Below are 17,083 nucleotides of genomic sequence, written 5' to 3' on the forward strand. Positions count from 1 at the left end.
AAAATACAGATTTCTGTTAAAGATCGGTTAAGATTCCTACTCTCTCATCCTATGTTTATATTTCTGCTGCTACCACTTCAGTACATTTACTGTATTTAACTTGTCTTTAGGTTTCTGCTTTTATTGTATTTGTTGGGGAGAAATCTTATATGCTCTTAATGATTTCTGTATGAAATACTTTTTTAATTACAGTAGGCCTGCTTTTTATGATTACATTTATAAGCAAATATAACTTTGAATAACATAGGCTCCTTCTACACTGCCATATAATCCAGATTATCAAAGCAGATAATCCAAATTATCTGCTTTGAACCTGATTATATGAGTCTATAATGCCATATAATCCAGTTCAAAACAGATAATCTGGATTTTATATGGCAGTTTAGAAGGGGCCAATAGAATTGCTCTAAAAACCTAAAAATATCTAAAGAACTGTTCTCTCTAGGCCCTCAAGACAAATTCTATGGTTAACTTTCATCAGAAGTTTCTCAGTATGTCAACCATAGAATCATACTAAAGGACAAGAGATGAAGCTTCTTTAAACTTTTTCAAAGGCCTTCAGAGCAATTCTATAGAATTCTTTGACGGGAAGCCCAAAACACTGTTAATTTCAGATAAGAAAAATGAAACTAAAATAATGTTATACGAAGTGAACTGGAATGAATCCCTCGTGTAATACATGGAGCTACTGCATTTCAATAATCTAATTTTAAAGTACGATTTTAACGACTATGTAAGGATTTAACCCAAGAAACTGGGTTGGGAGTCTAATAATTATTAATTTGTCATCATCAACATCATTATCATTGTTAATTGATGTAATTTCTTGTATCATAGTGCATATAAATGTTGGAATGTTTTCCTTCTGATTAAAATACTTTGTTTTCAGCGTATAGGATTGTGCTAAACTATTATTCTTATTATGTTATTTATACCTTGCTTTTTCTCTCCACACAGGAAATTCAAAGTGCCTTACTTAAATATTTGTAGTTAAACAGATTATCTGAATGACTACTAACTATTCAGTGCCATTACACACGTTGCTTATATACTGCACATTGCAATTATGTTACAGGGTGTGATCTGAGACTTTGTCATTTAATTTGTTTTTCTTATAGGTATATAAGAATAGTTGGAACACACAACACAGTAAACAAAGTTTTCCATATTGTGGCTTTTGAATGCATGTTCACCAACAAAACGTTTACTCTTGAGAAAGGCTTGATAGGTAAGTGATGTGGAGAAAATTATACAACCAACTCATTGCTTGTGAATTTTACCATCTTTCTAACAATTACCTGTAGCATATTACTGCAATAAAGTAGCACTTCATCTCAGATGGAGTAGGGCAAGTATATTCAAAGTCTGGCCCAGGGGCCAATTGCAGCTCCTGTTCAAATTTCCACCGGCCCTCTCTCTCCATACCTCCCTTACTTGTTTCTTTCCTTCCTCCCTTTCTTCCTTGACTTCCTCCCACCCACCCAACCTTCCATTCTTGACTTGCTTCCTCTCTTCATTCGTCCCTCCCTCCCTCCCTCCTTTCTGATCAGGGCCCCGGAAAATGCAGGTTTCTCAGGAGGAGCGAAAGAGAGATGGCAGCCTCTTGCATACCTTCACCCGATTAAGCATTGCCTTCTCCTTGAGTGGCTCTGGCCTCGGGTATCCCATCCCAGTGGCCCCTTGTCAACTCTCTCTCTTGTCCCACAACTTTTTCTTTATTTCTTTGCAAAGGAAGGCTCCCCAATTGTCCTCCTTGCCTCAGGTACTCGCTGCTACCACTGTGACTGCTGTTGCATGGGCCAAAGGGTTGGCCCTCGATGCCGAGCACTGTCCTGGATGCCAAGCACCTGCCTAGCTTCCCTCCCTTCCTTCTTTGCTCTGCCTTCATCCCATGTCGCCACTCTGCATTTTCCAAAAAGGATGCTCTTCACTGCAGCTCCTCCTTTGGGAAGAAAAGGGGAGAGTCAGGCAGCAACTATAAGCCTCCTCCCGGTCACAATCAAAGCCCTCCTGACGGATGGCCATAGAACCTCTGCTGAAAAACCTGCAGAGAAGCAGACTCCACAAGACTCTGAGGCAGCATATTCCTCTGTCTGAAACAACTTGAAGGCACACAACAACAATCCTAATTAACTTGACTCTCCCATTAGCCAAAACCAGGCCCACACTTCCCATTGAAAGACTTGTACATTTACATTGGTTAAAATTGTTCTTCATTTTATATATTGTATTACTCTTTCATCATGTTGGGTTCTTTGCATTACAAATAAGACATATGCAGTGTGCCTAGGAATGCGTTCATTTTTTCAAATTATAGTCTGGCTTTCCAACAGGCTGATGGACTGACCCTCGACTTTAAAAATTTGAACACCCTGGAGTAGGGTTTGTGTATATATGTGTCATCATTTTGTTGCAAATTGTTTCTTAACTATGTCTTGGTTTATACATGGCTCTCTTGCTTTAATGTCTAATATCTTTAAAATAAAGTTAACCTTTACCAATTATTGCCTCTCCCAGAGAAGCCATGCTATATTTCTGTATTGTATCCCACTATTTCTCCATTTGAGGTAGGTATTACCTGGCAGTGGTAGTTATTGTCATAATGGCAGTATAAGTCTTACAAACTAAATTGTGACTCTGGTGAAAAATTAGAAGTTGTCAAGCCATGCTGGCTTTGTAATAATTGCCCCTTATCACACAAATAATTGCTTTCTGGAGCTGCAGATTATAGATGACGGATAAAACTTCAGATTATAGATGAAAAGTCTTTGTAATCATCATTGGACACTTTTCAGAAGCAGCTATCTATTGACCTTCTGTGTTGATTGTTGATGTAAAAAAAGAGAAATTGTGTTTTTGTTTCACACTGGTAGAAAACCCTTATGCTACAAAACCTCCTCGGTTTAAAGCTATAAAATCTTAAATGCCTATTTCATAGCAAACATTAAATGGTAAATTAACCCTTCAAAGCATAATGTTGGATTTAACTGAAGAAGAATAATGTGCTAATATCATTTTCTATGGACAACTACAGCATGTGAATGTTAGATGTCTAAAATTTATTGTGTTCTTTCTTACGATGACTGAAGCAACTTCCTTTTATTGGCTAATCCTTATTATTCTTGTTTTAAGAATATTCCTGATTTGTTCTTGCAACAATTTATGTTAGCATGTCTCAACAGGATAACGTGCTCAGTGCATATTTACCTGTTTAAGTGCAACAAGATAACAGGATCAATCTGTTCATAACAAGTTTGGTGGATGCAGCTTCTTCTCCCTTTTCTCCTTGGCAGCCTCTCCAATAGTAGTGCAGATAGGGAGCTCTATTCAAAGAAGGGGATCTTGTTTTGTGGAAGGGCTCTCTTGTCCCTCTGTGTACCCCATTTAGAAGAGCTTTTCAACACTCTGTGTTGCAGATTTAGAAGATTGGAGGATATGTTTTGTTGAAGAAGGAACAAGGAAATTTGACTCTTCATACATCTGTATGTAATATCAAACACTTCACTATGCTTTTGGGACTTCTTCTAGTTATAGTTGTTCTAGAAGAGAAAGAACTTCGAGGTTCAAGATCAGTTGTGTGTTACAAGGTTGTAGATTTCAACATTGGGGCTTATTTATTTAGAAGTGTATTAACAATACACTCTCTGCCGGTTTCAAGGAGGTTCATGGTTTGTTTTTCAGTACATTCTCAGTTAATATTCTTCTTCCATGTTGAACTTGCTGATGTCGTGTCCACATTAAAAAAAACTGAATTGTTGTTCTGTACATGCAACAATTCTTCGTTTTCCTAATTTCGTATAGTCTGCTTTAGGAGATTACACAGATTTGTGTGCTTTGTACCTGCTGTTTACTCTGTTTGGGTGTCTTATAATCAAGGCAGTATAAACGGTACAATGGTTGCAACCTCTCTTCATCAGTAATTCGTATCAAAATAACATTGGAACGAAAATTTTAAAGATTTCATGCTTATATCACAGCAAAGCATGTGGTAGCATCAAAAATCATTTACAAATTAAGTTAAACATTCCAGTTCACTTTGACGTCTCAAGATGTTAAAACGATGGCAAAGGAATGTATTAGTGTCCTGATTTCTCTGAGTTTTTAAGATGTACAAAAGAAAATAGCAATTTAAAAAGCAATGAACTAAACAGACATGGTAATAAATCATAGATGTGTTTAGATTTTTAGTTGTTTGGGGAATATTAAGGAAAGCCTAAGTGGAGGACAAGTACTAGTGGTGCTGTGTCTAATGAACTCAAGCTGAAAAAGGCATTCAGCTGCTTACATGTACAGATAGATAATAAAAGTCTGAAGCTGTTCAACCTATCTGGTATGAACAGAGAAAGCTGAAATTTGTAAAAACAAAAAACAACACATAGCCAAACCTTGTGTGAGTGAACTAAAATAGATAAGAATTGATATTTTCTATTAGATATTTATACAGTATTCTACTCTGAAAATAACATCAAAGAAGAAAAAAGGCGGGATTAATATTGACATGGCATAACAGTGTGGTGTTGAGAGACTGTTCTACTCAGAAAATAATGATTTGAGTGTTCGACTATGATTGGAAATAAGGGTTCGAATCCCTTCTTAGCAATGGGTGCCCAATGGACACCCGTAATCATATTCTCTTAGCCTCAGAGGATGGCAAAGGCAAACCCCCCTCTGAACAAATCATGCTAATAAAATCTTACAATAGCTATGCCTTAGAATTGCCATATATTGGAGATGACTTAAAACATACAACAGTAACAATATGCTGATTGAGTGGAAAACAGTTCAATAACACTACAAGTCTTTAAAGCATCTCCTCAAAAGCAACAACTTTCCAAAAGCTCTGAAAGAGTCATTTGTATCTTCAATGTTTTCAGCTTTCTCATTAAGAAACTATATAGATATTGTTTTGCTCAGTGGCCATATTTTTAACCTTTTTAGAAGGACAAATGTTTGTATTTTGTTCTGATAATAACCTATGGGAGAATGTGTGTCTCTTATTCTGGTAATTCTTCAAACAAATCAGGTCAATGAGAGACTTCACAGGCCACATAAGTTAATCTTTTTTATTAAGTATATTCAGTTGGCCCAAGTAACTGTACATAAATATGGGATTATTTATTAGACATATTACCAACTGCCTTTAATATCTACATAATGTTCATCTTTGTAAACTGAAGATTAGAAGCCAGGCAAACAAGTAATAAAAGTGAAGTTATGCTTTAGGTGATAGATTGATAATAGCAATTTTATGTCACTGTGGTGTTAGAAGTACAGTTTTCATGATAAGTCATCAGCTGCCATTTCTTTCCATTTAAAAATATGGTGACAGACCACTATAACCCTAATGCAAAAAACATTGTTTACTCTTTGAATTACTGTTTTAAGAGGAATAGGTGAATGCATTTTATTCTTGTAAAATGAATCATCTGTTCAAATTGAAATATTTGACAAAAGAAAATGGGTGTTCTTACACTGGAGGGAGACATTTTGGGTCAATAGTGCCATAAACAGCAGCCCATCTCTCCTTGTTTCTTTATAGCTAATGTTTAAGTAACTCAAAAAAATGCTGTGTGGTTTACCCTCACTGCAGATGTCCCTATTTGGCTCAGTCAATTGCTAAAACCCACAACGTGATGATATTGTAACACATTTTGTATTATTTATAATCCAGAATGGTTAAGGAAGAAATCGCTAATCTACTTTTGACAACAAATCACACACATTTTGCAATTTTATTATATTTAGATGAAGGGCATTTATTTGATCTAAAAATGAAAGAAAGATTAAGCCAAATTATACATTTTTAGGGATATGTAACAATTTGGATCATAATTCCAGGTATTGCTTTTGAAACTGTTTCCTTTGAGCAAATTCTGCCAAGAATCCCCCATGATATATTTGATTTGAAGGCACACAGGAAAAATGTTTCTCCACCAAAAACAATACATAACTGAGCCTTCCATGTAGTAGAAATAAGCAGTGTGGACTTAAGCTCAAAAATTAGCCTCCCATGAATGAAAAGATGCCATGTTAATTGTTATGGTATAGTTTTTAGCAATACAAAAAGAGACTGGAAGGCAGACTTTTACTCTGAGAGCTTCAGGGACTACAACTTTCAGTGTATGAGCCACAGAGACATACTACTTTGATGATTTAAACCAGAGGGGTGTATTTTGACTGTTTTTACACAGGGAGATGTGCTTTGAATGTTTGAGCCACAAGGGCGTCCTTTTAGTATCTGAGCCCATTAAGGTATACTTTGACTGAGCCATACAGGTATACCTTTAATAGTTTTAACCAGTTTTCCTTGAATTGTTTCTCAGAAGCTTGAAGATGAGATAACATCCAGTAGGAAATACCAGCATTTGGAAGCAGTCCCAGTTCCTATCTTCACCTCAGATCTGAGCTGCTTCTTTGTCACTGTCAATGTCACTGCAAAGAGGAGTAAATATATGGGTGGTTGAGACATTGGATGAACAGTCAATTGCTAGTCCTTTGACTCACTTGCCCTACCTGTCTACTTGACTGTCCCGACAGAACTTTTAGACTTGTCTTATGTAATGCTATCATGAAGGGGATCAAAACCCTTCATAACCAGCAGAGTATATTACTACAGTAGAGTCTCACTTATCCAACATAAACGGGCCGGCAGAACGTTGGATAAGCAAATGTGTTGGATAATAAGGAGGGATTAAGGAAAAGCCTATTAAACATCAAATTAGGTTATGCTTTTATAAATTAAGCACCAAAACATCATGTTATACCAGTAGTTCAATACACAGTAATGCTATGTAGAAATTACTGTATTTACGAACTTGGCACCAAAATATCACGATGTATTGAAAACATTGACTACAAAAATGCGTTGGATAATCCAGAACGTTGGATAAGTGAGTGTTGGATAAGTGAGACTCTACTGTAGTTAATTTGGCTAGAGTGGTTATGCTGCAAGGTAGTGGTTCACCTGGTGCAAATGGCTATCCCAGAGACTTAGCTTGGAAGCAGTTACCTCTAGTTCAGTCGTTCCCAACTCATGAGTTGTGACTCCAAATGGGGTTACGAAGGGGTTTTTGTGGGATCGCCAGGCAGAAAACAAAGAATCATGTAATTGCGTCCTGCACAGAAATTTGTTTGAGTGAATGTGTAATGATCTTTCGTTCATCAGGTTAGCTTGTTGTGAGGTCCAGGTTCATGTGCAGTTTGGTGATTGCTGTATGGAAAGTGGGTGCTGCTCGGTTGTGATTGGTTGATTCTTAGTGACACATGCGCGCTGAGTTCCTAGCCTTTTTTCTTGTGGGTGGCAATGGTTTTTCTTCAATACCAACAAATTCTGTATAATAAATTGTATGTCGACACGAATCGAATGATCCTGCTTCGAGGAATCTGACTTCACATCACATTATTTCCCATCTTTGGCCAGCCAAGCAACCAGCCAAGAACAGTCAACCACGAGCCAAGCAATGCTGTAAGGTCCAAACACCATAGTCATTACTGTAGCAGTGCCAACAGCTCTAATTTTAAGGTATCAGGGTCTTGGGTCACCTATTTTTAATGTATTGGCGTCATGAGTCACTTTGCCTCTGTAAAATGAGGTTGAGACTCAAAAAGGTTTGGGAACTGCTGCTCTACGGTTAGAAGCACTTGGACAATGAACATTGGCAATATTTGATTTGTTCTAAGATGTATCACTGAGCATGGTTCAGTGCAATGAGAAAGTCAATGCAATTATTAATCTCATCTGCTGTCATAGATGGAGAAGTGGGGAATTTCAGTGACAGGAGAAGGAGGAGGAAGTTCTGAAATTTGTATGGAATAGTTTTTATAACAGGAGTGTGTGAATTTACCTATCTCTCACTTTTCTCCAAATTTGAAGGCTTTTGATGAGTAACTGCAAATAAGATTTTGATGCATTTCAGGATTTTAAATCTTGAATTAAATCGTTATGATCTGTAGCAGAAAAAGATATTTAAAGAGGGTCTCTGGTAAAGAAAAGGTTAAGAACCACTGTTCTGCCCACTCTTCCTTTTCCTGTAACCTGTTTCTAAAATAACAAAGCTAACAGAGACACCATTCTCCAGTTACCATGACCTAATCAATCTAGGCTGAATCAGTAATTAACTCACCTTAAACCCTGGTCACTTTAGAGTAGGAAAACACCAGAGCCAACCTGGATAGAAATGATTTGCCTTAGATTTTTGTCTGTATCTCAGACAAGTGCCTATCATTAGCAGTTACTAGGATCCCAGTTCTTAAAATATGGAAACAGTTTCTTAGGCTACACAAATAATTACAATTCTGTCTTCCGAGCAAATAATAATTGTGAGTTAGAGACTCCCTTGGGTTATGCACAAATATCTTTTTTCTTATTACGAACTGATATAGCTGAATAGTACTATGTTAAAGCTAAGGTTATAATTTTCCTTGATGTTGCTAAGTGAGTACTTTTGTTCCATAGTCACACATGAGAACATATTAGATGAGTCATCTTTACAAAATGGTATAATCATTGTACTTAATATGTAGCCAAAATACTGAAGAAAACAAAAATCATGTTTAAATTAATGCTTTAATGACATGCAGCTAAAGATTTACAAATCTGAATATGAGATGCACTTTAAAATCCATATCCAGATGGACAGTGTTTTACTAACAGCATGTAGGTTAGCAGTTTAGGTACTAAGCATTAAAACCCCATGAGATGGGATAGTTGAAGCTATGCAAATATAATGACATAAAACAGTTTTCTTATTTTTCTAGTACAGTTCAGCTGAATTTTCCTCTTTAGATGTTCTAGAGGAGGATTTTAATTTGAGCCAGAGGTCAGCCCCTCAACTAAGCCTTCAAAGAGATGAAAATGATTTGTGATGTATGCAGACTGTTTTTCCCTTATGACAAAGTAACTTCAGTCAATAGTCACACCTCTGGTAATAACCAGAATGTGAATTTTCAACCGAGGTTTTCACTTTTAGGCAGTCATACAATCTTACAATAAAATCAATGAGTCTCACAGTTCTCACGGTGCAGGGTAGGTTTTTTTCCGGATGGAATTAGGAAAAAATAGCATAGATGGGGAAATGCTTTAAGTTATCCATATGTTGTGTGTACTTTTGTTCCTCTAAGTCAGGAGTAGGCAACTATTGAAGGCCACTGGACCACAATAACCTCCATCTAGAAGTATTAAAGGGCTATTCCCCTGCAACTTCCTGGAAAAAAACCCAGAAACATCTCTTCACACACACACACACACACACACACACACACACTTCCCCCAATGCCCTCTAAGAAAGCATTTTTGCCATGTTTAGGTCTTCTGGGCCATTTTTAGCCCAGGAGAGGTCTTGTTTATCAACAAAAATGAGTGAATGTAGTTCTACTTCACTTCTTTTTTTAAGGTATCTCTTGGGCCATTAGAACTACTTGGGAAGCAGGATGGGGAATCTTTGAAGTCTATAGTTTTTCTGGTTTCTTCCAGTTCCTTGTCTTTGTATATAAGACTCCAAGGGAAACACAATGAGTAATGGATGCACAGCAGGTGATGGAGATAAAAAATTGGATGTCCTTGGTTATCCTCTAAGGAATGCTTCCCAGAGCATATGAATCACTGTACCCTCATTTCTATATCCTTTTTTGCCTTAGGAGAATTGTTTAAAATGTCGGGTGAGAGAGAAAATGAATAAATAATCACTCATTTATCTTTGTCTTGGTGGTAGTTATTATAAAAATCATTTAAATGTCCAACAAAGGGAAAAAATCAAATCAATTTTTTTAGCAATGCCTGTTGTGAAATATTACTCTTCCTTTCTCTTAGTGAGACATTCAGCAGGTATTGTTCCCTTGTCCAGTTTAATGCCTTCACGGCATGAAGGGGCTGCCATCCTATTCTCTCCCCCCCCCCCTTTTAAAGGTTAGCTGTCTTTCAAATTTTCACAGGTTTTCCTAGTAACATCTGTTGGGTTTTCAGTAAGCACACCCTTAGGAAATCAATGAAAAATTTTAAGACCGTTGAAATACTTCTGGGACTTCCCCTCTACTGTAAAGATGAACCACATGGCCAGTTTTATTTACTGCTGTGCGTTTTTCTTCTCCCCTCATAGTGCCATTTGCTTTCCCCACCCCCTTTGTGGAACAGCGCAAAAGCTGCTGTGTTTATTGCTTATGTGTCTGTTTACAAAAACAAAAAGTGAGGGTCTTCCTCAGTTTTATTTCTTGTGTCAGAAGCGAACCGAGGGTACAAGTTGTAATAGATTTGCAAACATAGATTTTTTTTAAGAAAAAAAACTTGACATTAATTTTAAATGTCTTTTGCCCAGTAGCTGGCCACTTGGGAGTGCCTCTGGTGTTGCTGTTAGAAGGTCCTCCATTGTGCATGTAGCAGGGCTCAGAATACATTGCAGTAAGTAGTCTGTGGTTTGCTCTTCTCCGCAGTCACATGTTGCGGACTCCACTTTGTTTCTCAATTTCTTAAGGTTGGTTCTGCATCTCGTGGTGCCAGAGCACAGTCTGTTCAGTGCTTTCCAAGTTGCCCAGTCTTCTGTGCGTCCAGGGGGAGTCTCTCATCCAGCGTCAGCCACTGATTAAGGTTCTGGGTTTTAGCCTGCCACTTTTGGACTCTCACTTGCTTGGGTGTATCTCTTTAGATCTTAGAAAGCTATTTCTTGATCTAAGGCGTTGACGTGCTGGCTGATATCCAAACAGGGGATGTCAATGCCTTGATCCTTTCATTGTTGGCTGCTACTTCCCGGTGGATATCAGGTGGTGCAAAGCTGACCAAGAAGTATAGTTTTACCAGTAGTGTAGGACGTAGACATCCTGTGATAATGCGACATGTCTCATTAAGAGCCACATCTACTGTTTTAACATGGTGAGATGTATTCCACACTGGGCATGCGTATTCAGCAGCAGAGTAGCAAAGCACAAGAGCAGATGTCTTCACTGTGTCAGGTTGTGATCCCCAGGTTGTACCAGTCAGCTTTGGTACAATGTTATTTCTAGCGCCCACTTTTTGCTTGAAAGTAAAGTGGTGCTCCTTGTAAGTCAGAGCATGGTCCAGGGTAACTCTCAAGTATTTTGGTGTGCTGCAATGCTCCAGTGGGATTCCTTCCCAGGTAATCCTCAGAGCTCAAGATGCTTGTCTGTTCTTAAGGTGGAAAGCACACATCTGTGTTTTAGATGGACTTTCTTAATAAGAAAAGGGATCAGCGGATATGGAGAACTGGCTTTATCCTACTTTGTTTCCCTTTTAGCTCCATATTCCCAAGCCAGAGATGACCTAAATAGAGAAGAAGCTGCCTTAAATGATGGAGTTTGAATGGAGCAATCATATCTTAGTGATAGTTTGCTTGCAGAGGATTCCAGATGGGGTGTGAAATGACTTCTTCAGGAAAATTTATTTATTTATTTATTACATGCATTTATACCCCGCCCTTCTCCCCGAGGGGACTCAGAAGATGTGAAAAATATTTAGTCTGAAATCCTGGAGACCCTCATGAATAAGTCCATTCTATGTGAAGTAAACCTGTGGCTCTTGAACCTGGTTTGACCTATAGAGGTTATCCATCCAGCCTCTTTCACTTGTTGTGAGCGGGTACATTTAATTATCTAACTCAAACCTTGGTTTATACAGTTCTGAGTTAGATGAACAAGTGATCTGATTTTCATATTTTTAAAGTGTGGTTCAGCTCTTCTCATTTCTCAACTTTCTTTTACTTTAAAATATTGCTGTTCTCGTATACATATAAATTACACAGACCAATTAAGCATTTAGGGAAAGATGAGGGGCAGGTTGCAAGGGATGATGTGAGTAGGGATATAGGGGATGTCTAGTTTTTCACTGTAGTTTTTATTATATTTTAATTTTTATGCTTCATGACATAAAGATTTATTTTTTTTAAAAGCATAGTTACGTGCATTTGTTTTGGTTTTAATTTGTAATGTGTCATGTTTGCTGTTAGCCACCTTGAGTCACTCTACCAGGAGAAAAACGGGATAAAAAATAAAGACATAAATACATTGCTGTTTTTCTCACTTTTTGGAGCTCATAACAATTCTGCACAAATTTAACCAACATTTTCTTATTTGATGGAAAGTAATAATTTGTAGCTATGTTTGCATATAGATGACCAAGTAATATTTGAAGGGAAGGAGGGGAATAAATGGGGGAGGGGAGAAAAATCTTTAATGTCATTCTGTGTTGCATCTGAAGAAGTGAATTTATATCCACATATATATCCATATATCCATTTATTTATTTATTTATTTATTTATTTATTTATTTATTACAATATTTATATCCCACCCTTCTCACCCAACAGGGGACTCAGGGCGGCTTACAATAAAACACACATATAAAAACTGTACAATACACTATAAATCAGTTAAAAAATTAACTTACATAAGACATTCATAAAACGCATTATAAAATACAAATAGGCGTGTTCAAGTTTAAAAGACTGGGTCTGTCAATTGAGTTCCAGCGTACAATAAAAATGTTAGTCTTAAAGATGTTGCCTCATCCTGTTTTCCTCCTACCTGCTTTCATGCCACAAGAGACTAACCCAGCTACTTCTTTGAAAATTGGTTCTGAGGAAGTAAATCTAAACGTGGTATAGTGGCTGTAAGAATATCTTAGCTAATATAAAACAAATTGTGTCTGAGTAAAATAAAATTCCCTGACTCTTTAAAAAGTATTCACATTACAAAGAAAGTAAGGTGCAAAATACTTAAGAGAAGATAAATGCTTGTGTGAATTTTTTCCTTCTCTCATTTGTCACCAGAGATCATTGCAGACAGTAAAATTGCATGTCATCTTATCTTCAAATATAGTTATTATGGATAGTCTTCATGTCATGTACTGAAAAACGATCCTGCCTTTTAAAACTTAAGTGTGTTAGAATTAAATATATTGGCAATCTGTTGGCCTTCGACTATGAGAGCTGGAAGTGGAAAGCATATCATATCCACCCCACCTTGCTGCTGTTTTGCTTTGGCCATTTTAAAGTTTTGCTTGCATCCAGAATGTCTGCATTTTATTAGCAGGGAACATGTTGTATTCTGCGACAACACATTAAATTTGTACAGAATTGTTATGAGCTCCAAAAAGTGAGAAAACAGGATCTGTCTTTGTATCACATTCATCTTTTTTTCTTGCAACATATATTCCATGTAGTGCATTTTAGTTGAAGGATGTGGAAGGGCTCAGGAAAATATAAAAACAAGGCACTGTTGGTTTTGGCAGTATACTTTTGTAAACAAAGTGACATAAATTGAGACAAAAATTCCACAGGGAAAAGATAAGAGAACCAAAAGACTAAAAATATAGCACAAAGCAAAGTCCCTTCCAGATGGTGTTTTTAATAAATTTATCAGGAGAGTTTGAAAGATGATAATGAACATTCAAAATGGGGAGTGGCAGCCTTCTCTTGGGAGAAAAAACAGTTTGGTACCTTCTCTGTGTTGCAATTATTGGGTTACACTCTAATTTCCTATTGTATAAAATAGGGGAGAAAAGGTCTTCCATCAATAATATAGTGTGCATCAGAATTTTTTAAAAAAGAATTATCATATATTCAAGCTAATAGATCACATATTTTTAGATAAATATGATTTAGTAGTGGTGTAAAGATAACATAATATTTTTAAAGTGCAACCCAACTCCAAGAGTATATTATTATTATTATTATTATTATTATTATTATTATTATTATTATTATTATTAAAATTAATACAAACATCAATGCAAGTCAATAAATTAATATGTGACTGTAGTCATCTGCAGTGACTTGGAATGCATAATAGCTTTTTAATGTAGTGTTCCCTCACTTATTGCAGGGGGTAGGTTCCAGGACCACCCGCAATAAGTGAAAATCTGCAAAGTAGGGACATTATATTTATTTTAATATTTATACATTATTTTAGTAGTTGTACACTATTTTCATCAACCAATCGTGTGTTGATAAATCGCTACCTCCTCCTCCTGTTGCCGCTTGTGCTCCTTTTCTCTCCCTTTGGCTTCTCCTTCCTCTCTTCCTTAGACTGTAAATTGTAATTATTTTATGTTTTATAATAGACTTTTAGAGTTTAGTGAAAAACCGCAAAACAGCAAATCTGCGAAGTAGTGAGGGAACACTGTAGTACAAAACCAAAAATATGACAAATAAGAAATATACATTGGGAAAAATATTATATTTTGCTTCTAGATGCCTTAATTTTATTTTAAAAATAATTACATGTGTAATTAAAAGAAGGGGGGCAATCATGTAGCATTCCAGATGTTTTTCTGTTTCAGTTCTTAGCATTCCTCTATACTGGATTTTCCATTTTTTGCAACATGTGGACGGCTATATGATTCCTACTCCTGTTTCAAAGCTTTTTGATTCGTGACTTTTCAAGAAAAAGAGAACTACTTAATTTGTTGTCGAAGGCTTTAATAGCTGAAATCACTGGGTTGCTGTGAATTTTCCGGGCTGTATGGCCATGTTCCAGAAGCATTTTCTTCTGACGTTTTGCCTGCATCTATGGCAGACATCCTCAGAGGTTGTGAAGTCTGTTGAAAACTAGGCAAGAGGGGTTTATATATCTGTGGAAAGTCTAGGGTGGGAGAAAGAACTCTTGTCTGTTTGAGGCAAGTGTTAATGTAGCAATTGGCCACCTTGATTAGCACTTAATGGCCTTGCAGATTTAAGGACTGGCTGCTTACTACACTTAGATTCTTTAACTTGAAATGAGTCATGCACATATTTATATAATGCCCTGTTGTCTGCACTTAGGCCAGAAAAACTACACAGATATAAGATGGGAAAGGGGTGACTTTGCAGTACTACATATGAAAGGATCTTGAAATTATTATTGATCATAACTTGAATATGAACCAGCAGGTGTGATGCTGCTACAAAGAAGGTGAATGCTATTTTACCTTGAATTAGTAGAGGTATAGTTTCCATGTTGAGGAAAGCAACTGCCCCACTATATTCTGCTCTAATCAGGCCTCTTTGAAGTACTGCATAGAGCTCTGGGCATCTCATTTTCAGAAGGATATAGACAAGTTGGAGTGGGTACAACAAACAGGATTCCATTTTAAGAGTGTTTGAAATCTCACAAGTGTACAGTATAAGACTCAATCTGACTTTTTCTGTATCTGCTGATTATGTTCATTGCTTATTATATTACAGGTATAAATATGTTTCCATGTGTATGTTTAAAATATATGGACAAGGAGGAACAATGGATTTTAATGTATTGTCCATTATTTTATTTTGTGTATCGTTGGAATGTTTTAAGTTTTTGTCAAATATGTTGTGTTGTTGTTTCGGGCTTGTCCCTGTTGTGAGCCGCCCCAAGTCCCTTCGGGGAGATGGGGCGGGATATAAAAATAAGTTTATTATTATTATATTAACACTTAAAGTTCCCTAGAGATTGTTTCTACATGTGTTATCCATGAATGGCCTTCTACTGCCTGTCTAATCATCCACTCACCCACACTTTTTGCTAGAGTCATTCCTTACTATGAGTTAAGTGCATCATATTGCAATGACCAAGACATAAATGCATTTGAATATTTGTCTGCCATGAGTAATATTTTGTTCTATGACTACTTAGGAGTTAAAAGATTTGACCTAGCCTGGTTCACACAGTTCCTTGAGTGCTTATTGACTTTTATTCTATGCTGTGAAAACGTAACCTCTTAGATTACTGCACTAGCAACATTTTTTGCTTATTTTTATTATTTCACATTTCTGTGTGTCAGGCTTTGATCTCCTTTGTATTTTACTTTCAGTCCCCACTGAGAATGTTGCTACAGTTGCAGATTGCGCCAGTGTGATTGAGGGTGTAAGTCGGAGTCGCAATGCCTTGTTGAACGGAGACACAAAGAATTATGACTGGGATTCTGGGTATACCTGCCATCAGCTGGGCAGCGGTGCTATCGTAGTGCAGCTGGCACAGCCATATATGATTGGATCAATTCGGTAAGAAATGTATCTTTTTAAAAAATATAAAGTTAGCTTAGTAATGTAAATGTCTGATTGATGCAGGTTTTTCATTCTTACATATATTCATGTCACCATAACATCCAAAACAATCTGAAGAACATATCAGCATGTGCACATACATTTGTTCTGCATTAAGGGACACAATTACAAACAGTGCTTTAGATGCTTCATATTGTTATCCAGTGATCACAATACGTACTTAAATCTATATATGTCTGAATCTACCCAATTCAGTATTGCTTAAAAGTCTAGAAGTATTTGAATTGATATATTTGAAATCTTGGACTTTGAAAATCTAATTAGTAGAATTCCCATTGAATCTTTCCTACTTTTTAACAACAGATACATTCACACACATATGCATGTTTTAACTACAGTGTTCCCTCATTTATCGCAGGGGTTATGTTCCAGGACCACCTGCAATAAATGAAAATCCGCGAAGTAGGGACACTATATTTACTCTATGTGTGGAGGAGAGCAAACCACAGACCACTTACTACAATGCAGTCTGTACTTTATTTTAGCAGTTACAATATACAGTACACTGGCAGAGAATAAGAATGGAAGCTAAATAACTCTTTTTTATTTCAAACCCTACCCTACCCTACCCTCCTCCCTCCCTTTATTTCTCCCTTTCCCCCCTTCCAAAACCATTTGCACACCGCAAAAACCCGTGAAACAGCGAAAATGCAGCGATAAATGGTGTACATTAATACTTATTGAAAACCTGCGAAACAGCGAGGGCATGAAACTGTGAAGTAGTGAGGGAACACTATATACCCATGAGCCAGTGTGATACAATGAATAAAATGTTGGCTTTCAACAAGGAATGCTCAGGTTCAACCATGAAGCTCACTACAAGGCCACTGTCTTTTATCATAATATCTCATCCTGATTGTGAGTCTAATAGAGTTGTTGTGGATGAGAGTTATAGAAAGAAAAACTTTAAGGCTAAGGATATTTTGAAAAGGCATTGTAAGAATTTTGGACTTTTTTGAGATTCTTAATTTTAAACACAAAGAGACAGAAGGCTATGATCTACCCAACTAGTGGAATGTGCCTCCATCCACTGACATGAAATCTCATTTGCCATTTTG

The 17,083-nt window shown here is 36.8% G+C and overlaps 1 protein-coding gene across 2 annotated transcripts in view; it reads left to right on the plus strand.

The window, feature by feature from the left end:
* The window catches only part of btbd9 (BTB domain containing 9), a 376,867-nt gene that overhangs the window by 293,626 nt on the left and 66,158 nt on the right, over positions 1 to 17,083 (plus strand). For both annotated transcript variants that reach the window (XM_008125190.3, XM_003215917.4), the window contains 2 exons: positions 1,119 to 1,228; positions 15,773 to 15,962. In XM_008125190.3, the coding sequence (XP_008123397.1) occupies positions 1,119 to 1,228; positions 15,773 to 15,962 (300 nt within the window). The remainder of the gene's footprint in view (positions 1 to 1,118; positions 1,229 to 15,772; positions 15,963 to 17,083) is intronic.

Source organism: Anolis carolinensis, chromosome 1 (genome assembly GCF_035594765.1).
Source record: "Anolis carolinensis isolate JA03-04 chromosome 1, rAnoCar3.1.pri, whole genome shotgun sequence".
Taxonomy (NCBI): domain Eukaryota; kingdom Metazoa; phylum Chordata; class Lepidosauria; order Squamata; family Dactyloidae; genus Anolis; species Anolis carolinensis.